This window comes from Stenella coeruleoalba, assembly GCF_951394435.1.
Source record: "Stenella coeruleoalba genome assembly, chromosome: 9".
NCBI lineage: Eukaryota > Metazoa > Chordata > Mammalia > Artiodactyla > Delphinidae > Stenella > Stenella coeruleoalba.
This window is the reverse complement of record NC_137155.1, coordinates 41,501,242-41,526,604: the sequence shown is the minus strand read 5'-3', so window position 1 is coordinate 41,526,604 and position 25,363 is coordinate 41,501,242. Positions and strand designations below refer to the sequence as shown.

Sequence of the window (25,363 nt, the reverse complement as noted above, 5' to 3'; positions counted from 1 at the left end):
CTTTTATCTTGAAGTTTTTGAGATTCACCAAGGTTATCTTGCCTTTAGTTTTCTGAAATAAATTTTTTGGGGAGGGCTGTGTAGTATTTTCAGATAATGGTTCCCATTTTCAGGACTTTGAAACTAGAGCTTTGAATGAGAATTAGTATATGGTAGAAAATCATCTCAGTATACATTTTCAGGTGGAAGTTTTTTGGGTTTTTTTTTCATAATGTTAAATAGATTAGATGTCTTGCCATGTGAAGAAATACCAATTGTCATCTGAATTTTGCTAATTAAAATGTAAACATTTTGCCAAAATTTTTAAATAGCCATTTCTTTTGGGGGCTTCTGACTTATTAATCATTTGTCTTTTTACACATTTCAAAATAAAACAAATTGCTCTAAAGCCTAAAAAAAATCAGTTTGTAACATTGTACAAAAATTACTTGAGATTCTTGAAAATTTAACCTTCTTTAAAAACTTCTAGGAAGAACTATTGGTCAAACTTGGTATAATAATTTTTTCTCATTTTCAGAGCAATAGGATTCTTTTAATTCTGGTTTTATATGAAGGGTGCTGGAATTTCCTCCTATTAAACACACATATAGCTTAGTTAGAATTTACCCTGTTGTATATGTTATTTATAATAATCTTTGTGGAATACATATATAAATGAACACTAAACATATTTGAGAGCTGATAAAAAACATTGGGCAGAATCATTTTTGGTGTAAATTTTAAATCCCAAGGAGAAAAATGAAATAATTTACAATAAGGAGTCATTGATTTATTACTATAGTGCTCCATTTAATCTTAATAATTACCATTAGAGTCCATTAAATTATCCCATAGTATTAAAGTTATATCCTAGATGTGCCATTCAAAACCCATTTTCCCAAATTCTATTTTTATGTAAAAATCATATTTTCAAATGATGTATTTTGTGGTAAAAACTTTAGCTTAAATATTTTCTCCAGAAACTTGAAAAATGATATGTCTTTAGAAATACGCTATTAAAAATTGATACTAAATTGACTTTTGTATTCTGATCAGAAGTGCGCTTCAAGCCATGTTTGATCTATTGAAGACAACCTAGATAACTTTTTAAGAGGATGTATTGTTTAGATTTTCCCATTGAAACATTGTCAGCCATTTGGTTAGGGTAATATTGTAGGACTTTAAGTTATCCCCATTTCTATCTGTTTGTATTTAATGTCTAGTAAGAGTCTCAAATGATGGGGATCAGAGGGTCAAAATTGCCAGTTAATTTTGTTTTCTCTGCCTCTAAATGATAATATGTGTAGAGAGAAAATGGAATAGAGATAATTTAGACATTTACTACTGTTTTTCTGAGCAAAATGGCCAAATAGGAAAATAATAGAACTATCTGTTGATGCCAGTTTTTCTGATCCATAGACGTTTACTTGTTTCCCACATGGGTAAACCTTTTTTTTCAAGGGCTGATTAGTTGTAGTTCCACCAGGGAAATATTGGCAGAGCCCATAAACATGAATAGCCTCTCAGTCATCAAACTCTGGTTGTTTGCTAGATCTTTTTCTGCTCTGTGATTTTTTTTAACCTAGATGTGGTACTTTAAGAAAAAAAATTTTTTGGACTTATCATGGGAAAATATTTAAAGTACCAGTGTTCACTGAGGCTTATAACCTTTCTTTTGGGGTTCCAAGGAAGATTCCCCAGTGTAATAAATGGTCAGCTCATGTTTCTCTTTTTGGACCACCTACAAAGAAGTACAGAGGAAAGGAGAATGGGAATGAACATTTATTGAGTACCTAGTATGTCTCAGGAACATTCTTGCCATACATTATCTTGTTAAGTCTCACAACAACCTGATGAGGTAGGTTTTATTTTTATCATCCCATTTTACAGATGAGAAAACTATAGCTTCGAGGTTCAATAGCTATTAAGTGAGAGCTGAGAATGAAACCCAAGAACATTTGATTTTAAGGCAAATGCTGTTACATTTGAAGCATTGCTAATGGGATGAAAATCTGGGCAGAGTTTTGTTTTGCTCACTGTACTAAAGTACTTTAAAACATGAGTTTTCTTTTTAGGAAGTTTTAATCTTTATTTGCTAGCCACGTCCAAAGCCCCAAACTATTGATACTTTGGTTTTATAACAAAAAGGAGCAAAATACAAAATTTTAAAGTACTAGAATTCTCAAGAGAAATGATGCCTCCTTGTTAACTTTTGCATTCTTTTTTGATTTGTTTTTTACATTAGCTGCAAGTTTAGATTTATTACACAGAAAATATATTGAAAGAATGTTATTGTGACAGTCACGTGTCTTTCAAATGTTATTTACAAATTGCTATTGAAATGACTCTAAAGGTTACGTTTGGATATTGGTCAGTTTAAAAGAATATAGAAATATAAAAATGTTAACATGAAACAATATAGTTAATGTGTGATATGGAACTAATTTATTTTGTTTCTGAATATGGTTAGGTTCTTAAATGAAAATATATAGACTCAAGTGCCATCTTTTATTATATGTAATGCTGAGCCCAGTGTGTTAAATATGACAAGAATCGTCATCATGTTAATTTGTCATTTAAAGTTTAAATTCATAATGCCGAAGGTTTAAATTAAATGGAGCACACTCTTCCCTTTATTTTTTTATATTCATTAATACATCTTCCTTTCTCCTTTTATATTACAATTAACTAGGTATCTTTATTACCAGTTTTCACTAGATATTTCTTGACATAAACCTAATAGAGTACTCTGACTCTTCTAGCAATCAGTCAATCTGGATTCTTTTTTAGATGGTTTTCTGTACCTGTATACACAGATTTCCTATGCAGGCTTTCATGGATCTATCATCCAGTGGTTTGATGACCCTGGAAATTCTGGATTCCCCAGCACTAAAGGAGTGTAGTCTGTAATATGCCATCACATACATATTTGCTTATACGTTATCTTGATTTTTTTTAACTGTTTAATATGTGTGTGTCTTGTCTCCCCAAGATAAGATTATAAGCTTCCTAAGTGTAGGAAACATGTCTTATAGTTTTAAAACCCATATATAGGGTTAGTAATTACTTATGGGTTAATTTTTCCTTCCTTGTAGTTTCAGGGGTCAGACTATATCCAGAATGGCAAAGCAGATGAAGGGTTGTTGGTTATAAGCTTGGTTTTATATTTCCTAGAGGAGAGAGAATATGGGACTTGGAGAGAAGTGAAAAATTAGAGAGAGGGTGCTTAGAGGGTCCTTTGACAAAGAGGTTCACTTCTCAAACGTACCATACTTTGAAATTACTAAAATAATGGAGTATGCAGCATAATTTTGAAAATGCGTAAAATGATTTAAGGTGCGAATTTTATTTATTAAAATCACCTTTTAAATATGTGATTTTCTGATATTTTAATATTAGGACTCGCTGATTCTTGAGAAGAGTCAAAACTGGAGTTCTCAAAAAATGGACCATATTCTGATTTGCTGTGTTTGTCTTGGAGATAATAGTGAGGATGCTGATGAAATAATTCAGTGTGACAATTGTGGCATTACAGTCCATGAAGGTAATTTTGCTTTGTTTTGTTTCCTTTTAGAAATGGCTGGTTGATACTGCATTTATATAAGTAATATCAGTTACTTTACATATGTACTATACTAAGGTTTTCCTGTAATATTTTATGATATTTGAACTAAGACATACTGAATTTTCAAAGTATAATGGGTGTTATTTTTCAGATTACGTTCACTTAAAATGTGTTTAAAAAAATTAAAATAGATTATTACTGTATGGAAATCAGTATTTCTTTGAAGGTCATTGTTATGATATTTTCCATCATGGCATTATTTCTAGTTTTTAACTGAAATTTAGATATAGGAAAACATCTAGTATGTTAGTCTAGTAGAATGTATTATTTAAAAAGTTATTGTTGAAGTCTAGTGGTATTATAGTTTCTTCTTTAATAGTTACACTTTTAAATTTTGAACTTGAAAGGAGAATTTGTAGAGTTCATCTTTTAAAATTTGAATATGTTGAAATATGTTGAACATATTTTTATATGTAATGTGTAATTACATATTACGTATAATATGTTGAAAATATTTTTCCTGATTATGAATTTTGAACCTTTTTTTATGTATTTTTTTTGTTGTACTTTATTTAAAATTTTTTATTTTGACATAATTTCTGACTTACAGAAAAGTTATAAGAGTAATAGAATTTCCATATACTTGTCAGTCAGATTTCTAAGATGGTGACATTTTGCTGTATTTGTTTTATCTTCTCTCATATAATAATTTTTTCCTCACCTCTCTGAGGGTAAATTGTAGACAAAATGTTCAGCTCTACCCCTAATACCTCAATGTATATTTCTTAAGAGCAAAGAACAAGGGCATTCTTTTACACAATCACATAATTATCAAAGTCAGGAAATCAGCATTGATAGAATACTATAATCTACCGATTATATTCACATTTTGCCAATCATCCCAATAATGATGATTCTAGCAAAATAAAATCCAGGATTATGAATTGCATTCAGTTGTCATGTCTGTGTAGTTTCCTTTAATCTAGAACATATTTTGAGTCTTTTGTCTTTCATGCCATTGGCATTTTTGAAGAATACAGGCCAGTTCTTTTATAGAATGTCCTCAATATTGGGGTTTATCTTACGTTTTCTCATGATTAGGTTCAGGTTATGTGCTTTTGGCAGGGGTGCCATAGAAGTTATGTTGTGCTGTCAATGCATGTATGTTTGTTTGTCCAGTTACTGGTGATGTTATTTTGATCACTTGGTTGAGAGGGTGTCTTCCAGGTTTCTCTGTGGTAAAGTTATTCTTTTTTCCTATCAGTTAATTTTTTCTTATCAGGGCCATGACTACTGCAAAACAGTGTTTCTATGGCCTTTTCTTACTGGCCTTTCTGGTATTATAGTCCTTCTCCCAAATAGTTCTGGGTGTCTGCTGGGCTTGAGACCTGTGGGGCCTGTGCTTCTTTAACCAGTCCTCTTGCCTTCATGTGAAGCTCCCCTCCCTTGCTGCTAAGACTCACTGTGGGAATGTCTCCTATTACTGTTATCCATTCATTTATTTTTTTCAGTAATGTTTGTTTAGTACCTTCTGTGTGCTAGGCATTCTGTTGGTTTTAGGCATGTAAAATAAATATAGACATTGCCAAAGTACAGTAAGAGAGACAGGAATGAAAACATAAAACAATAAGTATGTATCAGGTGGTCTGGACTATGGAGAAAATAAATCAGGAAAAGGAATATTGGGAGTGCTACGAATGGGGGTGGTTGAGTGGGTAGGTGGAAGTTTGTATTCATAAAAGCTTACACAGGAAATCCTCTCTGTTACGGTGATATTTGGGCAGTGACCTGAAGGATGTGAGTGAGCAAACCATGTGAATATTTGGGGAAAGAGCACTCCAGAATGAGGGAGTAGTGAGTAAAGATGTTGAAGTGGAAATGTGTTCAAGGTGTTTGTATAATGACATGAAGGTTAGTGTGGCTAGAACTGAGTGAGTGAGCTGATTAGTGGTAGAGGCAGAGCTGGGGGCAAGCCAGATGAGGCCTTGAAAGTCATAGGTTTCAGATTTTACTGTGATGGATCTGGGAAGACCGACATGAGTTTTGAGCAGAGGATTAATATGCTTTGATATATGTTTTGGAAGGATCACTCTGACTGCTGGGTTGAGAGTAGACTGAAGTGGGTCCAAAGTGGGAATTGGGGAGACCATTTAGGAGACCATAGCAATGATCCAAGAGAGGAATAGGTTTTGAGGTGGAGAGTAAAAGTTTGGTTTTAAATTTTTAGAGTTTAGGTAACATATAGGGGCTGGCGAGATAAATTTGGGACTCATCAGTCTGCAGATGTTATTTAAAACTGTGAGCCTGGATGTGCTATCTAGGGAGTAGTAAAGTGGTCCTAGCACGTCAGAGGAGATGGGGAACACATTGCCAGTGAGATAGAAGAACCTTAAGTAGTGACCTGGAGGTTAGGTAAGGAAGATGTTTCAAAAGAGAAGGTAGCTCTCAAATACTGTTTTTAGAGTAAGATGGAAACTGTCTTGTGGGAAATTACTCTAATGCAACCGTAGACACCCAGTACACTAGCAGGCAAGCCATCCCAAAGGTCATGGGAAAAAAAGGGTTACGGACAAAATGTTTATATCACATGATTTATTAAATAAATGTAAAATACATAAAAGCAAGGGGAAAGATACAAAATTAGTTAACAGACTATGTACTATCATTTCTGCCATATTCTGTTGTTCACACAGAACAACGCTAGTCAAATGTAGGAGGGGACATTCCAAGAATGTTAATACTGTGGGCCATCTTAGAGGCTGCCTACCACAGATGCAGATTATATGGCATGTTAGTGTGCTGATGGAAGTGACCAGTGGAGAGAGAAAGTTGAAAATTGATGATGTAAGGAGAGAAAGGGGAGCAGTTGGTGGAGCAAGGGCTTTGAGTACAAGGCTAGAGAGGATGGGATCCAGTACCGTGGAGACATTTAATAGATAAAGGTAGCCATAGTAACTGGAGGGAAAAGAAAATATATGGATACAGATGTAGGTAGGATGTTAGATGTGGCGGTCAGAGCATGTGGAAGTTATTTTTTGAATGCTTCTTTTCAGTGAAATAGGAAGCAGTCATTAGCAGAGTGTTGGAGATTTGAGGAGTGAGAGGTAGGTGTAAAATAGTTATTTGGGGGAATAACACAATACTTAATATTGTGTGTGTGTGTATACATACATACATGTATTCACATGTATATATTATGTGTATATATCATTACTAGATAGCAATAAGGAACCGCTTTAGATTAGTAATGAATATAAATTGAGACCAGTCAACATGGTTGTATGTATGCATTTTTTTTTTCTCTCCAGGAGTGGTTCAGATTTCTTGGAGGAGTTGCAGAATAGTTGAACATCAAAAGCAGCAGCTGTGCTGCCATTGTTGTATTGATCACCACTGATGGTCACAAGTATGTTACCATTGCTTGTATTCATGACTGTCATTGCTGATGTGTGATGCAGGCATGATCAGTACTATTAGTGTTGTTGACATTTCATCATGCTGAGGGCACTATCTCTACTTCATAGGTCATAGGTTTGACCATGGATGTGATTTTTAAGGCTAGCACAATGGTTTTAAGAAATTGAATTGATTGCTAACATTTAAAAACTGGGAGATTTTGTTTTGCACATTCTGGAATTCGTTCTCTTGAAGTTCTGACAGCAGTAGGTTTTCACTCTCTTACGGCAACAATCCTCTGGAGCTGAATAGGGCTGCCTCCTGCTGGTGAAGCCTACAATCTTCAGTTTACCACTGTCTTCTCTCAAATCCCTTGCTCATTTTTGATAGTTGCCTGGTCCCTAGAAGTATTTGACTGTATAGTTCCTCATCTACTTTGAGGGTGATGTGTCTTGCTGCTGGTAGGCAGGCTCCTACGGCCATGCGGTCTCAATGTCCCACAGCTATGATAGTAAAGCAACTGTTTATTGTACTATAGGTCCTTCATTTTGGACTCAGGCCTGAGTCTCCTGGGGACTAGTACCATGTACAAATCAGAATGAACCCTCCCCTCTGACCTCTTGTCTTATTTATTTATTTATTGAACTATAGTGGATTTATAATATTATATTAATTTAAGATGTATGAAGTAGTGATTCAGTATTTTTATAGATTTTACTCCGTTTAAAGTTATTACAAAATAATGGCTATATTTCCATGTGCTGTACAATGTATCCTTGTTACTTATTTATTTCATACATAGTAGTTTGTATCTCTTAATCTCCTACCCTTATCTTGCCCCTCCTCCCTTCCCTCTCCCCACTGGTAACTGCTGGTTTGTTTTCTATATATTGAGTCTGTTTCTGTTTTGTTCCATATGTTTGCTGTTTTATTTTTTTAGATTCCACATATAAGTGATAACATAGGTATTTGTCGTTTTCTGGCTGACTTATTCGCCTAAGCATAATATTTACTCTCTAGGTCCATCCACATTGTTGCAAATGGCAGAATTTCATTCTTTTTAATGGCTGAGTAATATTCAATTGTGTATACCAGATCTTCTTTATCCATTCATCTGTTGATGTACACTAAGGTTGCTTCCATATCTTGGCTGTTGTAAATAATGGTGCTGTGAACATTGGGGTTCATGTATCTTTTCGAATTAGTGTTTCTGTTTTCTTTGTATATATACCCAGCAGTGGAATTGCTGGTTCATATGGTAGTTCTATTTTTAGTTTTTTAAGGAACGTCCATACTGTTTTCCATAGTGGCTGCACCAATTTACAATCCCACCAACAGTGTACGAGGGTTCCCTTTTCTCTGTATCCTCACCAACATTGTCTTTGTCTTTGATTTAGTCTTGTACCTCTTCGATTCTTGGTATGAGTTCTTTCCCAATAGATTCTTGTTTAAATGAATGTAGATTTCTGGAAGGACACCCCATTAGTTCTCCTTATGTGTCTAGAGCTATTAAAAGTTCATAATGATACTTGTGCTTCAGATGAATAGTCTCAATAATGGCAACTCTACTTTCTTTCTAAGGAAGCTTTGACTTTTTAGAAACAGCCAAAAAATCTTTGAGTCAAGGCAGACAAAGAAGATTATCAAACTGAGTGCTAATTTCATTTAGGTCAAAAGCAAGTTGTGTCTATAAAGTCATGTAGCATTTTTTCTTGTGTTATTCATTTAAATGGCTCTGATGGCACTTGAGCATTTGCTAATGATTGCTCATTTTTCTCCCAAGACTAACTCATTAGAATAGGTGAACTATTTTTATTATGAGAGAAGGAAGAAGGGAAGACACGGAAAGGGAAATTAATACTCCTGAGTGTGATGCTTTGTAGGCTTTTTGGGAGCAAGCTAATATGTGGAAAAAATAAATAGGGAAAACAATAAATAGAGAAACTGAGTAGTTTCTCTATTCAGAAACTGAATACGTTGTAGTATAATTGTTTTGTTGGGAGTATTGTTAATTCTGTGAACTTCAGATACATTCAAAGTTAAAGATGCAAATTGTAAATCAAAGTAAAAAATAAATCTTGAGTTTTTTATTTTATTGTTACTACTTTCTTCCTTTAGTGTAATTTTCCCTTTCTCTCATTAATTTTGGGGTTTCTATTGTATGATTGTGATTATATAATTCTCTTTCTCAGTTTCTTAGTAGCTTTTCTTTCTTTTCTTAGTAGTAGTATTAGAGCTAATATCTTGAAAGATTCCTAGTTTTGGAGATTTTAAATGATCTGTTTTGGTTTAAGGGAGAAGTATTATTAAACATCAATGTATATTTTTATAAACCTAATGAATTAAAGTTATGATTAATATAGTGTTCTAATAAAATTGTTATTCCCTGTTTGTTACTAAACATACCAAATATGGTATTTGGGATCCTTTTTAATGTAATTTCCTGTAGGTCATTTTTATCTACTAGTGCAAAAGATTCCTTGCCAAATATCACTATTCGTTTGAGAAGGGGTTGTTTTAATATGGATATACTCCCGACTTTTCCATTTAAGTTTTTTTAGTAGCATTTGGATAGCATCACTAAGAAATTGTGTTGATTAGTAGATCTGTGAAGACTTTTTCATCTTCCACTAGCTTTGTAGCAGTCTTGTCTACTAAATAGAAAAAGAAAAAAAAAACACATCAAACCCTGCTTAATAATCTTTGGTTACATGGTTGAATTTCTCTTTTGAGGAAAAGTAACAATAATCCTCAGTACAGTAATGTGCAGCCTGATCAGCGTATATATATCCTGGAGATGTTTTGGGTCAAGTCTTACTGACACTGTTATGCACTGTTGCCACCCCACATATTAATTGGAACCTGGGTTGAAAAAATATGTAATGATGTGTGACCTGGTCCAAATAACGTGGATTTTTTTGTTTTTTATCTTTTTTCTAGGTGGACCATGGTCTTACTCCCTTTTAGCTTTTAATCTTGTGTATAGTGTTAGGGAGTGTTCAAATTTCATTCTTTTACATGTAGCTATCCAGTTTTCCCAGCAGCATTTACTGAAGAGGCTGTCTTTTCTCCATTGTATATTCTTGCCTCCTTTATCAAAAATAAGGTGACCATATGTGTGTGGGTTTGTCTCTGGGCTTTCTATCCTGTTCCATTGATCTAGATTTCTGTTTTTGTGCCACTACCATACTGTCTTGATTACTGTAGCTTTGTAGTCTAGTCTGAAGTCAGGGAGCCTGATTCCTCCAGCACTGTTTTTTCTTTCTCAAGATTGCTTTGGCTATTTGGGGTCCTTTGTGTTTCTATACAAATTGTGAAATTTTTAATTCTAGTTCTGTGAAAAATGCCATTGGTAGTTTGATAGGTACTGCATTGAATCTGTAGATTGCTTTGGGTAGTATAGTCATTTTCACAATGTTGATTCTTCCAATCCAAGAACATGGTATATCTCTCCATCTGTTTGTATCATCTTTAATTTCTTTCATCAGTGTCTTCTAGTTTTCTGCATACAGGTCTTTTTGTCTCCTTAGGTAGGTTTATTCCTAGATATTTTATTCTTTTTGTTGCAATGGTAAATGGGAGTGTTTTCTTAATTTCACTTTCAGATTTTTCATCATTAGTGTATAGGAATGCAAGAGATTTCTGTGCATTAATTTTGTATCCTGCAACTTTACCAAATTCATTGATTAGCTCTAGTAGTTTTCTGGTAGCATCTTTAGGATTCTCTATGTGTAGTATCATGTCATCTGCAAACAGTGACAGCTTCACTTCTTCTTTTCCAATTTGATTCCTTTTATTTCTTTTTCATCTCTGATTGCTGTGGCTAAAACTTCCAAAACTATGTTGAATAATAGTGGTGAGAGTGGGCAGCCTTGTCTTGTTCCTGATGTTAGTGGAAATGGTTTCAGTTTTTCACCATTGAGGATGATATTGGCTGTGGGTTTATCATATATGGCCTTTATTATGTGGAGGTAAGTTCCCTCTGTGCCTACTTTCTGCAGGGTTTTTATCATAATTGGGTGTTGAATTTTGTCTAAAACTTTTTCTGCATCTATTGAGATGATCATATGGTTTTTCTCCTTCAGTTTGTTAATATGGTGTATCTCATTGATTGATTTGCGTATATTGAGGAATCCTTGCATTCCTGGAATAAACCCCACTTGACCATGCTGTATGATCCTTTTAATGTGCTGTTGGTTTCAGTTTGCTAGTATTTTGTTGAGGATGTTTGCATCTACGTTCATCATTGATACTGGCCTGTAGTTTTCTTTGTGACATCTTTGTCTGGTTTTGGTATCAGGGTGATGGTGGCCTCATAGAATGAGTTTAGGAGTGTTCCTCCCTCCGCTATATTTTGGAAGAGTTTGAGAAAGAGAGGTGTTAGCTCTTCTCTAAATGTTTGATAGAATTCACCTGTGAAGCCATCTGGTTGTGCACTTTTGTTTGTTGGAAGATTTTTAATCACAGTTCAATTTCAGTGCTTGTGATTGGTCTGTTTATATTTTCTATTTCTTCCTGGTTCAGTCTCAGTAGGGTGGGGATTTTCTAATTCTATCATTCCTTCTACATTTATCAGGCAGCATTTATTTTGTAGAGAACTTCTCCCCTTTTATCCTTTTCAGTATTACTGTGGTCTCACACATTATCATCTACAACCTCATTACTCTTTGTGATTCTTAGATTGTCCAGATTTGACCAGTGAAGAGCCCCTTTCGTCAGGCTCTTACTTACATGCACGTGTGCACATATGCATATGCATATTTGCACAGTCCCTGCCCAATAAGTAAATAAATAATATAAATTCCATGGGATTTTCCTCCCGTATAACTCACTTTATTTCACTCATCTCTTTATTTCACTCACTCATCTCTTAATCTTGAGATTCTTTTCATATGAGTACATATGGATATTTTATTATTATTTTTTTAATGGTATGTATTTAGCTATAGTGTGGTTCAACCATAATGTATTTACTTTTTTTGTTTGTAGTTTTTTGCTTACATATAGTGCTAACAAATATGTCATATACATGTAATAATTTCTGTGGGGTAGATTCCTAGAATGAATCAAAAGGTAAGTGCATTTAAACTTTTAACAAACTTTGCCAGATTGCCCTTCAAAAAGACTGTATTTATTTGTGTTCTTACCAACAGTGTACAAACTACTTGATAACTCTGCAACACTGCATATTAATAAATTAAAAAAAATATTTTGGAGACTATCTCTTAATTATGTGTTCACCTTATTTGTATTGAAGTTTGGTATCTGTGGCTATTTTCTTTTTTCTGTTACTTTCTATATATTTCTCTTGTCATTTCCTGTCTTTTTCTCATTGACTTCTTGGAATTTTTTTTTTTTTTAATGTTAATCCTTTGTTAGCTATATGTGTTACAAATAGTTTTCATCCTTGCGAATACTTTTTCCACCCTGTTCTGTACCTTTTAACTTCGTAATATTTTTCACTGTTTAGAATGTTCATTTTTATACACATATGTAGATATTTCTCTGATACTTTTAAAGTTCCAAAATAAATTTTTATCTAAAATTAATGAATTCAGAAGAAGTGAAATTTTCTAAGGCATAATAGGAAACTAGTGTTTCTAGGTTTTATGTTTTTGGTTTTTAATCAGGTGCCTAAGTGACAGACTTCCGTATTGTAAATCGGCCATGCAACTTTTCCTTAAACATTTCATGGTTAAACATGAGCGTATTAAATGTTTTATTTTATAGAAAGCTAATTCTCCTTCATAATATATTGCATGAATAGTAAATAAAATGTGGGAACTATAGAACAGAGAGAAGATAAAACATTTCTAACAGTCCTAATATCCAGACAACCATAGTTAGTGCTTTTGTGTATTTGCTTTATCATTTCTTTTTCTTTTTTCCCTTTTTTAAAAAAATATACTTATGGCTTAAGTAATTATAATTTAGGTAAGTTTTTTTAAAAATTAATTAATTAATTAATTTTATTTTTGGCTGTGTTGTGTCTTTCTTGCTGTGCGTGGGCTTTCTTTAGTTGCAGCGAGAGGGGGCTACTCTTCATTGCGGTGCACGGGCTTCTCACTGCAGTAGCTTCTCTTGTTGCGGAGCACGGGCTCTAGGCGCGCGGGCTTCAGTAGTTGCAGCACACAGTCTCCGTAGTTGTGGCTCATGGGCTCTAGAGCGCAGGCTCAGTAGTTGCGGCGCAGGGGCTTAGTTGCTCCGCGGCATGTGGAATCTTCCTGCACCAGGGTTCGAACCCATGTCCCCTGCATTGGCAGGCAGATTCTTAACCACTGCGCCACCAGGGAAGTCCTAGGTAAGTTTTTAAGTTGAGATTTTGCTAAAAGATAGTTTTCCAAATGTGGTTATTAAATGCATAACTGTCTGTTTTTCAGAGTACTTATTTCATCTAAATGTAGATGAATTTCTTTTCTGTTTGGGTTGCAGCTTGTCACTTAGTATAAGCACCTTTGTGACAAGATCTTGTAACTGGCTTGTAATAGTAGGGTACCCCTGACTGTGATGTCAGTTATCCTGATGTATTGATTGTACTGTCTGAAGAAAAATGCCACTTACATGTCATAGTACATGACAGATCATTAGGTAGCACACTTGACAGCAATGCATTAAATAAGGTCTACTAAGATGTTTTCCCCCCTTTGTTTATTTTTCAGTCTGCTGTTAGCCTAGCCCTAGACTATTTTTATTTCTTAGCATATGCAAAAATATATTCTTATGAGTGTTTATTGGGTAGTAAAGTATGTTCAAGTTATAACCATTTGGACTTTATATGTGAGCAGGCACTTTTGCTCTTTTATGCTTTAGGATATATTTGTGACAGGTATCATGCATGTTATAAGTTCTTTTCTCATAAACAACAATATTACTCAATTTAAAATCTTTTATTTTAGCGGGTTTTGTAATCAGAGTTCTAGTGATAGGATGTTAAGTACAGAAAAATGTTTTAAATTTTAAAATGGCAAATATTTTGTTCCTGTTTTTAAATTTTCTATACTGAGAGACAGTTAGAATAGATGTTAAATACTTACTGCAGATGAGGTAACTCAGCCTCAGAGATGTGGTTTGTCTACAGTTACATAGCTAGGAAGTAGAAGACTGTAGGTCTTTTGGTCTCCCATGCCAGGCTGAATGGGAATATTTCCACTGATTTGGATTATACGTATTCTTGTATAACTCAAAACAATTGTAAGCACATTTTATATTATTTTGCATTAAATATGATTTGTATAATTTGCATGTACTCCCCAGAGGTTGATTGTTAGACAGCCACAGAACCATGTTTTCTCTGTTTACCCATTTAAAAACATGAAAAACCTATATGAAATAGGTTTTATATATCTATAAATTTTTTATTTTATATGTTTACCCATATAAAAAAAGACTTTTTTTCTGTAATCATATTGAAAGTGTACTTTTTGCATCTTTTACTCAAAATTAGATAGGTAGAAGAGAATAAACCTTGTTTTATGGTAGTTTAAATTCTTTTGTCTATGGAAGAAAAAAATATTTTAAAATGTATTTAATCATTAATTAAAATGGATTAGAGTGGATATAAATGCTAGAACTTTGGTCTAGAGCTCAGTAAACCCAACAGGTATGGCAGAGAAATAGGGGAAAAGTGGCAAGTAAAGAACTCTATAAAGGTAATAACACAGTGTGGATTATTTTTCGAGGGCAGTGAAGCTGAAGAAGAAATACTTTTCCACTTGCTGGTTGTTCTTTGTGCTTATATAATACCAGCCTTCTAGGTTACAAAGTAGGAATTTCCTAGGTTGAAATCACTTCTCAGGTTGTTTGTAGGTGGTTTAATCATTATGCAGGTGTTTGTCAGGTGTGTGGTATATTCTTTAAAAATTAGAATTGAAACTGCTTTATTTTAAAAGAGTGAACTGCTGTGATTTACCTTGATATTGGTGAATGAGATGAATAAAATGGATAGTCACTTGGGGGTTTTATTATCTTGGGACTTTGTGTGAATACAAATGAAAGAATTTGCCTCGAAGGAATATTATTTTGTAAAGAAAATAGACTTTTCTCTTTGTAGTATTGCATAACCTTTTGAGAAATCAAATTGACTGTTTTTATTGTTTTATGATTTTTTTGAATAAAATGTTTTGCTTACTGTTGCCTTTACTGAAGAATATTCTTCTATTGGTGATGGTTAATAATAACTACTCCCAGAAGAAAATTTTATTTTTTTCATTTTATAATTTATCATTTAAAAAATGTATATCTAAACAGAAGTGATGAAGTTGATAATTATTACCAAGCACAATTTAATTATATTAAAGAAATTAATAGTTTGATTCCTTTTCTTATCTTGTGCATGATAGTCTAGCTCCTTTAAAATCTTTTCTCTGGCATTCTTTCGTATGACTTTTCAGAATATGTTAAGGTTCACCATTATAAAGCCTTTGAATAACATAAGCTTGGCAGTAATTAAGGGATTTGCATGAGGCAGCTTATGTAAATCACAGTTGCAAACAACTTTTTAGTTTTCTGCCTACTAGGATATTTTAATATAATCTATATGGAGTGGTACTACTGTGTGAATAAAATACTTATGCATGACTGTTGACCTACTAACGACATCTAGTTAATGTTGGTAGTTTAAAATTATTTATTAATGTGTATGGGTCTTTTTCTTTCTGGGTGACTTGTTCAACTCAGTATTTATTTACATACTTATTTATTTGTTTTAACTTGGATGTCTTTGGTGGTTATGTGAAGATGCTTTTCAACAGGCTCCTGTTGTCTGTGTAGTGTATAACCAGTTTCAGTAATCACATGATCTTACATTGGATGCATATAAACTTACCTACATGGTGAGTCCTTTTGAGAGATGCTTGTTACTTATATATGTTTCTCACAGTGTTTTTTTTTAATGGCTTCAGTTTATTGAAGGGTACTTTGGGTACTTAGTGCCCTTTCGAGTTTGGCACTAAGACTACCCTCTTAGAATAAACCTGGTGAAAAGTATCCTGGGAAGGTTGATTATAGGCTCTATGTAGAAGTGACCTGTCTTGACAGGAAATAAATGTGTCTTAGGATATCAGAGAAATGCCCAAGCCTAAAGATGATGGGGCATACATTGGAACTAGAATAAGATTGTAATCTTTTTAATTACTACATATACATTAAATTATTTTTCTTAAGTATGTTTTGTCATTAGGGCAGTGTCTTCCTTTCTGGAAAAAGAGTTAGATAATATGAAGTTTGTGGTATATCCAGCACTATTTAGGTAAAAGAAAACAATTTAGGAGTCATGATTATTGTAGTCACCAGGGAGGTACTCTTTATTACAAGCCATCAATAATAGTTGATGTCCTACTCTAAAATGTAAAGAACTATGCTGCATTATCTTCTTTGTTTGGTATGTTCATGGGGATATTTAAAAGTTTTTTAATCACATTAGCTGCTTAAATAATTTAACCCTCAGAATATTGAGTTATCAGTGAATGAAAAGAGGGACAAGAGTATTCTCTTTTCATTCATTTCTGTTATGGATACATTTTTACAGAAGATAGAAGAATTATAAATGTTTATAAAGATCAGATACCTTATATAGTTCTAGACTGGCTCAGCTGTGAATAGAACTCACTTGTCTAACTCTAGTCTGAGCTATTCAAATTGTTCTATAGCCTTAATTTATCTGTGTGCGTGTTTCTGTATTATTTTCCTTTTACTAATACTAACTTTGCATTTGTGGTTGTATGAATTTGTGTTTTAATCTGCCACCTCCAAAATTAGATTAGAGGCTTTTTGTTTGTATGTTTTGCATGATCATGGTCTTTTATATATGTGTTTAGTACAAAGGGAGCTCAAAAATATTTACTAATTAATAGTTCCTAGACTAAATAGTTCTGATTTCTTTTTAATGAAAACACATATTTTTATGTATTTTTTTAATTAAAAATTTTTTTAAGGAACCGTAAAATTTCCTCCTCCTGTAATGCTTTCCAGTAGGTCTAAAATTATCTTAAAGAGTCATTTATTTCATTGCATATACTATGGTAGGTGAAAAAATATTTTTATAAAATGATTTCACTTATGTGTTTTGACTTTGATATTCTTATAAATCATTAATTTTTCAGAATTTTTCTCTACTTCCTTTCCCTTTTTCTTTTGTAACTTTATAAATGTGAGTTTAAAAAATAAACTCTATTTAATCATACTCTTTTTTTCTTTTAGGTTGTTATGGAGTTGATGGAGAGAGTGACTCTATTATGAGTTCAGCTTCTGAAAACTCCACTGAACCTTGGTTTTGCGATGCCTGTAAATGTGGTGTTTCCCCTAGCTGTGAACTATGTCCCAATCAGGATGGAATTTTCAAGGAGACAGATGCTGGAAGGTTGATGTCATAATTCTGTTGGGTTAATATGCCTGCTTTATAATGAGTATGCTTCTGACTATTTTTCTATTTATGATTTTCTGAGTTACACACTTTCATTTGATTGCTTCTTTGTGTCTTTTTGGCATAGACTAAATAGACAGGAGGCTACAGATCAGGGCAGGGAGGAGAAAAGATCATTTATTGAGGATCTGCATTTGCCTTTATAACCCATAATCCCATTTAATCTTAGTAATGACCATAAGATAAGAGAGATGGTAAAGTTTCCTATTTTATAGGTAGTACCTGAGGCTCAGATCATTACATAGTTTTAATTTGAACAAGTCCATAGTTAAATCTGAACTCAGATCTGTTTGACTTCAAGCATATATCAGGAAACAGAACCCATACAGTGATTTTAAAAGGGGATGTTTAGTGTAAAGAATTACTAAGCTATGATAAACATAAGATATAAAAGAACTCTAAAGAATAATACCGTAGGGCTGAGGGAGAGTATCCAGGGAACGACAAACTTGGAATGAAGACACCTTCCCCAAGGCTGGGGTTCAGGCCTTGTTAGAGAAAGTGTAGTTCCAGCCTACTGGATGGCAGAGAAGTTGGCTGGTTTGCCTGGGTCACTACCTAGTCTACAGTTCTTGGCAAGTGGGTGGCTGGGCAGTGGTTCAAAGCCTGGAATGTATGGTGTCTGTGTTGAGAGGCCCACAGAAAAGTGATCTCCAGCCTGGGCCTGCAGGGTCACTGAGGGACGATGCATGTGGTGGGGCAGAGCACTGGCGGATGTCCTCTTCCCATCCTGCAGAGAAGCCCCTTCCTCCTACAGTGCCTTCTACCACTCCCTACTGAGACAGCTTAGTATGGTATGATGCTTACTGTAAAGGAGAATTGCTGAAGGGATTCTGTTCATTGTTGCAAAGCAGATATTGAAGGGTGGATTTGAGCTGAGAGGCAATAAATTGATAACTGGCACAAAGACCTATGTTCTTTTCACTATATTCACACTCATCTTTATTACCACATTTGAGCAGTTGTCATCATCATAGCATTGGCATCTTTCATGGTTTTTTTCTAAGGAGACTACCAACTAGGATGGGTGACTGATGTATAAGAGTAGTTTCTAACCTTTTATATTTTATGGATCACTACTTACCTTCCTCCCCCATGTAAGAGGGGGTGCTCAATTTTTTATTTTGCCACATATGTATATTTCAGTATTTTTACAAAACATTTAATATTTTAACAAGAATAACAAAATAACTTATACAAATTATCACCATTATTTTTCATATTTTAACATGTTGAAAAGGATAGGATACATTTTATCCCCAAATAAAGGACAGTCTTTTAAATTTAATATTTTTTTTTTTTAGTAAAGTAAGAAATATTTTTCTTATTTTTCTCATTTTTACCTCAATTGGTGGACAGGGCCTTGAGAAGTATTGCCATACAAGATTGTTGGGATTGCATAGGGTCTACCATGGAATCTTACAGAACCCTGTGTTGATGTTTAGGAAAAATGACTAAAAATCTTACCTCTTGTCTGTCATAAGCTCATCCCCAAAATAAAATAAATATATAACAAATTATTTGATGTATTGACTTGAGTCTCTGGTCTGTATCGTGGACATGAGCATTATTTTATGTTTGGAGTGACTTTGGCCTAGAATTAGGGAATTTAGTACAACATGAAAAGCGTGTACTTTCAGGTTGGACCACCTATATTTGAATTCTAGTCTTTTCTTACTAACTGTGATTTTAGATTTAATCATTTTATGCCTCAGTTTCCTAGCACTTTTGAGAGAATTAAATGAGATGATTTCTGTAAGCAGTGTACTTTCTGGAGTGTAGTAAGTGTTTTAATAAATATCTCCTTAGTTTTGCTACTGCTACTACTAGTGATGTTTATTACCAATATTATTCTACTTACTTAAGGTAATCATAGAATACCAGCTGCATAAATTCTTTCTTAGTAACTCTTTAGTCCTGAGATTTGAAATTTATGGTGATAAATTGTTGTGAATAAGTATGGCAGCTTTGGAAAACACAGAGCTTCGTTTTAGGGAAGAGCGTTTATTTTACCTTTTTTCTCGTCAGTAATTTGAAATTTCTATTGAAAAGCAACTATAAAGTAGCTCTCTTATCACACTAATATATAATATATACTAATACATAGTCCACAAAATAACTTGGAAAGTTCTTCTGAATGAAGAAAAGGGAGGCCTCTTTAACCATTTAGTTTTACTGGGAGATATTTGTATTGACTTCTGTGGATCTTACATGTATGTAGACACCTCCCTTCATGGTGCAGCCTGGCAAGTTTTTTTTATACTGTTTGAACATTTTATTTGTGTTGATGTTCACACTCACCTGTAGGCTAGTGTGGAAATTACAGGTCTTGATATAGTTTGAAGGATGTAATACTAGCTTTAATCAAGGCAAAAAAAGCCAAGAAATTTGACAAGCTATTTAGTATTGTAGCTAAAATGCAAAACAGATGAAAAGAAAGAACAATGCATGGAAGGAATGAAAAAGGTTTTGAAATTGACTTCTATTATGTAGTCTAATTAGACTTTTCCCCCCTCTGTTTCTGATGGGAGCCACAAATTCTACAATAGAAGATGATGTGATTTAATGTGAGAAGACCATCAGCACATTCTTACCATTAAATTTTAATTTTTTTCTTAGGGAGAGTGTTTTATCCTGTGTTAATGGTATTAAAAACCTGATTCTAGGAAGTATTAGACATACTTTAATATAATAGGGTACCACACCCTATGCTGCAAACATTTCACATAAATCATTGTAACTTCCAAACTTCCTGCATGGTGCTCCGTTCCTAGTAGACACTTAGTAATTAATTACTGAATGAATAAATGAAGGAATGAAAATAACATCCTGGAAGTGAATTTTTTAATATGTTATAAAGGCACTACAAATACAAGACATTGCAAAATCAAATTTGATTGATGAATATAGTTCCCATTCTGAAATGAGTTTTTTGAGAAGTAGCTTTCTACTTAGTTTGCTTTATTAAAATATGTAAATTTAAAAGAATCTATTAATAGCTTCTATGCTAGAATGACAATTCTGTCTCTTTGTTTTTTGGTGGATTTATGGGATGCTTGTTTTCTGCTCCTTTCCCTAATCAACATCTGTCTTCATAGCTCCAAGCAGAATGGATGGTAAAGTAACAAGGAAAATTATTCCTTTTTGATTTCTCAGTTTGTCTTAATTAAAAGGTTCTAAAGTATGTGCAGCTAAACAAATGAACAAAAACTATATACAACGTATATTAAAAAGGACCAAAATTGTCTCAGCTGTTTGATATGTATTTTAACAAAGAGTCAAGTTGGCATCCTCACATGAGTGGTTGGCGGAAATGATACGCTTGTGTGCCAATCACACTGAAATGGCAGTTTAAATCTGTAGTACTGTGTGACTTGTACTAAAACATTTTAAGAAGGTCAGCAGGAAGCAAGCAGCCAGCTGTTGGGTTTATCAAAGATGAACTTGTACAGAGTACAGCAGCATTTAACACACCAGTGGAGCATGAGAAAACTGTGCAAATTAAATTGAGAAAGCAGCTGCTTGTTGAAGATGTGTATCTTTATAGTGAACTCCACAGGATGCATTTGGGAGGTTGGATTGAAACATTTTATCAAGAAAATCACAAAACCTTGGAGTTTCTTCCCAATAAAAAAAAATAATTTTTAAAGATTTATAACTATTTTCCCCAGTACATCTATAAAGTGATTCTTAGTCTTATTTCTTTAAAACTCATAATGCATCACAAAACAGAACCATGTAGTAATGATAGCCTCTCAAGCTGTGCTAAAGCAAAATTTGTTGTTAATATTTTCACAAGGTTAAGAGATATTTGCCATCTCATTTTTACCGTGTGTCTTGCAGAAGTGATATAGATCTATTTACATTTCAGAATCTAGTGATCCTGTGTTTTGTTTGATTGTAAGCAAACAGGGTGCCTAATATATTTTAAAAATGTTCAGAGCAGTTTTTAAAAAATGGAATTAGAATCAACTCCTATTTATTTTTTCTGTTTAGTATACTGAAACTGAACATTCTTTATTTAGTGTTGTAGCATCATTCAGACTTCAAAAAATACATGTGGGGCACATACGTTTTAGTATATAGGTTGTATGGTGAACAGATAAGTTGAATGAAATATGACCTTCTTATGTTATTACAACTGCTCTGTACCATCTTCTAGCAATCAGTTTCAACCTGAGAAGAAATAAAGTTAAGATGCACACCAAAAATTGTTTTAAAATATGTCCTTAAGGGTTATCTAGTAGCTTTTAGAAAAAAGTAACAGGAAAGAGCAATTTTATGTGATTTATGCAGAGTAACTTCACAAGTCTTAAATTAGGATCCTTAATTCTCAGAGTGCTTAAAATAATGAATGTGAATACCTTTCCATGCATATGAAAATGATGTTTCATTTGAATAGTGGTTTTGTGCAAATATTTAAGAATAACAGATAAGTGCAAAGTGTGATGAATTTTAAGTGAAAGGCAATTATAGATGTTAACTCTCACCTTTGGCTAAGCTGCTGGAAAAGTAATGCTTATTGCAGTCCCTTTTTCTGTAAATGATATCATTGTATAGGTGTTCCATATTCTTTAGTTGTGTGTCTGAGATTTTGAAATCTGATCATAAAATTCTTGGAGTAGTTATTTGAGATGACACATAATTTTACATTTATTTTCCTGTGGGCATTTTTTCCAAAGGTCTGATAGCAAAATCATATCTTTTCTCCTTATAGATGGGTTCATATTGTCTGTGCCCTGTATGTTCCTGGTGTAGCCTTTGGAGATATTGACAAATTGCGACCAGTAACGCTAACAGAAATGAACTATTCCAAATATGGTGCCAAGGTAAGACAAAGTGTTTTTGATTGTCTAAGAGAAAGTTTTTACTTGTTAGTTTACATGACTTTTTACTAATATCATGGTTGACTACAGAAATGCTTATTACTAATTGTGCTATTGGAGAGCAGTTAGCACTAAATCATTTAGTATTGATAGTAATTTTCCCAGAGAGCCAATAATGTATAAATTCTTCTATATATTTGTATAACTTGGGTAAAATGGTAGTTAATGCCACTGCTGTTTTCCTCGTATTTAGCACACTGCTTAGTGCATAATGAATTCTCAGACTACATCCATATTTTTAATCAGTTGGATCAAATACAAGCTTAATTTCTGACTTTACTTTTGAAGTGGAATTTATTAAAATTATGAAAAGAGTACAAGAAGCACCCATTATTTTACTTCTACTGCAGAAGGCCAACAGAATTTTTTTTTTTTTTACTAGCAAATGATCCTCATCCTCCATAGTTTATAAATAGGTTTTTAATTATGACTGAGTTTTAGGATTATAAGTGATAAGATTACTCACTTATGAATTTAAACTTAAGTATATAATTATTGCAAACATCTTCGGAATACTAGAACTAATTAGGCAATGATATATTCTCTTTCCATTACTATGTATTGGGCAGTTGGGAAGGAAAACTCTTAAAGAGCATTAGTAACATATTAAAGGTGGGGTGGGAAACGTACAGATTGTTGGAAAATTCTGATTTGAAATTTTTAAAATTTCACAGTTTCTGCTGTTATATCCAGAATATCCTCTTTGGGCTTTAAACACCATCCCCATCCGTCACCTTCTACCCTCGAATAATCTTGTGCTTTAGTTTGGGAGGTTGCAGCTTCCCTCTCCAGAATTAGATAAAGCTTCCAGGCCCTAGTATTGAACTTAACTTTCCTGGTGCTCAAGTAATTGTACACTATCTTGTTACCTCTCTTAAATGCCTTTAAACTATAACAAAATAATTTGTCCACATTTTCTAGTTGAGTAGGAATAATACAAATTACCTGGTCCACCAGTGTTGGAAATGGAAGTTACTACCTTTTGAGGGCAGTTTCATAATTCAAGAGCACATAGCCTAGAAGCGAGTAGCTTCCATCTTTTTCAATAAGCACATGTTTTTACCATAAATATAAATCTAGAAGCAATTAAAGAACAGTAACCAGATATTACTTCATATAACTGAGACCAGCAGTGACCTCTGGATTGAAAAGGAGAGTCATTAAATGTATAATTATCAGCTGATTATTTTCATTATCACCTGCTTTTGTTTTGAAGTATTACTGGGACATGGAGTCAAAAAATTACGTACTCTCTAGCTCATCTGCAAAATCAAACCCAGTGCTGTGAATTATATCTGGGATAGCTCTCTAGATCACATTGTCTATCCATTTCCTCCTCCTGATTACTTTCTCCCCTGTGTTCTCAGTTGCTTAGTTCCCTAGCATTTTATTTATTTACTTATTTTTAAATTTATTTATTTATTTTTGGCTGTGTTGGGTCTTCGTTGCTGTGCGTGGGCTTTCTCTAGTTGTGGCGAGCATGGGCTACTCTTCGTTGGGTGCACAGGCTTCTCATTGCGGTGGCTTCTCTTTGTTGTGGAGCACAAGCTGTAGGCACATGGGCTTCAGTAGTTGTGGCTCCCGAGCTCTAGAGCGCAGGCTCAGTAGTTGTGGCACATGGGCTTAATTGATCCGTGGCATGTGGGACCTTCCCAGACCTGGGCTTGAACCCGTGTCCCCTGCATTGGCAGGCTGATTCTCAACCACTGTGCCACCAGGGAAGCCCGTTCCCTTGCATTTTAAATGATTCAAGCAATTGAGGAAGACTCTATTTTCTTTATTAGATTGTTGTATTGTCTTATGAGACTTCATTGTTGGAAATTTTTTCTTTGTGTTCACTCTGAAATCCCTTGCCCAATTTCATCATACTACGTTAAATTACTCAGGGGACTATCCTAAACAATTTGATTCTGTTCATAGTATTGACATCCTTTAAATAGTTTAATTTCTCCATTTCTCCCTCTCTGACCCCCTCTCCTTCTCTCTATCTCTTTTCTTTCTCTCTCTTTCTCAATTTTTTGGTTTTCATGTTTAGATTAGTATTTGCTGGAATTTTTACCATACATATACTACTGTTGGTGGAAAAAGACCCATAATTAGGCAGTAGAGTGTCAGGTGTTGGGAATGTTTTCACATCTGTACCCAGGGTCCTGTTCCTGTTATTTTTATTCATTGCTGATACATCAGTTTGGTGCTGTATACCAAGTAGGTACTCACTAACTGTTATAGTATTAATATGATGTTTTTAGTGTCTATTGAAACTTTTTAATTTTTTAAAAAATGTTTCTCTCATATTTAATTTACGTAGAATGCATTTATTAAGCAGTTCTTCCTTAGTTGTCTACTGGCAATCTTTCACAATTTAGCAGGTTTTTTTGTGAAGGTTCCTATTACCAGAGTAGTGTATATTTTGAGACTAGGTTTTTCTTTTTCTCTCTCTGTGGCTTAGTTAAAAGTATAAAAAAAATAAATCGGGGTGGTGGCATTTGGGGTAATTTCAACAGTTTATGCCTTTAGTTTTGCAGGTTTTCCCTTTGTATACAGAAAGAATGTAAATAATTGGCTATATTGTGTATTACTACCAACTTCACAAAATTGTTTACTTAAGATTACTTTTAATTCTCTTAAATATATTTTTTAAATGCATTATATCTTTGGTTGCAATGCCTAGATCTTTCAGTGAATTTTCTCTGGCTTCTTATTTATTTTCCTTAATTTTTCCAAGTAGTATTACATTGTTCAAATCAGTGTAGCTTAATGGTTAAGAGCATGGACTTAAAGTAAGATTATCCTGGTTTGAAAACTGTCTTTACCTCAGTTTTCTCATGTGTAAAATTTTCTCATATGTAAAATGGAAATATAGTACCTTTTCCACATATTATTGTGGAATAGAGTGTCAAATGATTATATATATTAATACTTATAAAGTGCTTAGAATAGTGCCTAGCACATGGTAAGCCCTCAAATGATATTATTATTATCCTCATTACTATATCAGTGGAGTTTTGTTTTTTAGAACTATATAGAGAATTACTTTTTTCATATAAATACTTGCCTATAGTTATTGTTTGTATTGATATACTGTTGGTTCACTATTTGTATTTTGTAGATGCTTTG

At 33.7% G+C, this 25,363-nt stretch overlaps 1 protein-coding gene across 9 annotated transcripts in view; it reads left to right on the top strand.

Annotated features, from left to right (window-relative positions):
• PHF14 (PHD finger protein 14) overlaps positions 1 to 25,363 on the top strand; it is a 200,505-nt gene that overhangs the window by 12,748 nt on the left and 162,394 nt on the right. For all 9 annotated transcript variants that reach the window (XR_013829637.1, XM_079931046.1, XM_079931045.1 and 6 more), the window contains 3 exons: positions 3,379 to 3,523; positions 17,138 to 17,297; positions 22,078 to 22,189. Coding sequence is in view for 8 of the 9 variants with exons in the window: in XM_079931046.1 (XP_079787172.1) it covers positions 3,379 to 3,523; positions 17,138 to 17,297; positions 22,078 to 22,189 (417 nt within the window). In the remaining variant the exon portion in view is untranslated. The remainder of the gene's footprint in view (positions 1 to 3,378; positions 3,524 to 17,137; positions 17,298 to 22,077; positions 22,190 to 25,363) is intronic.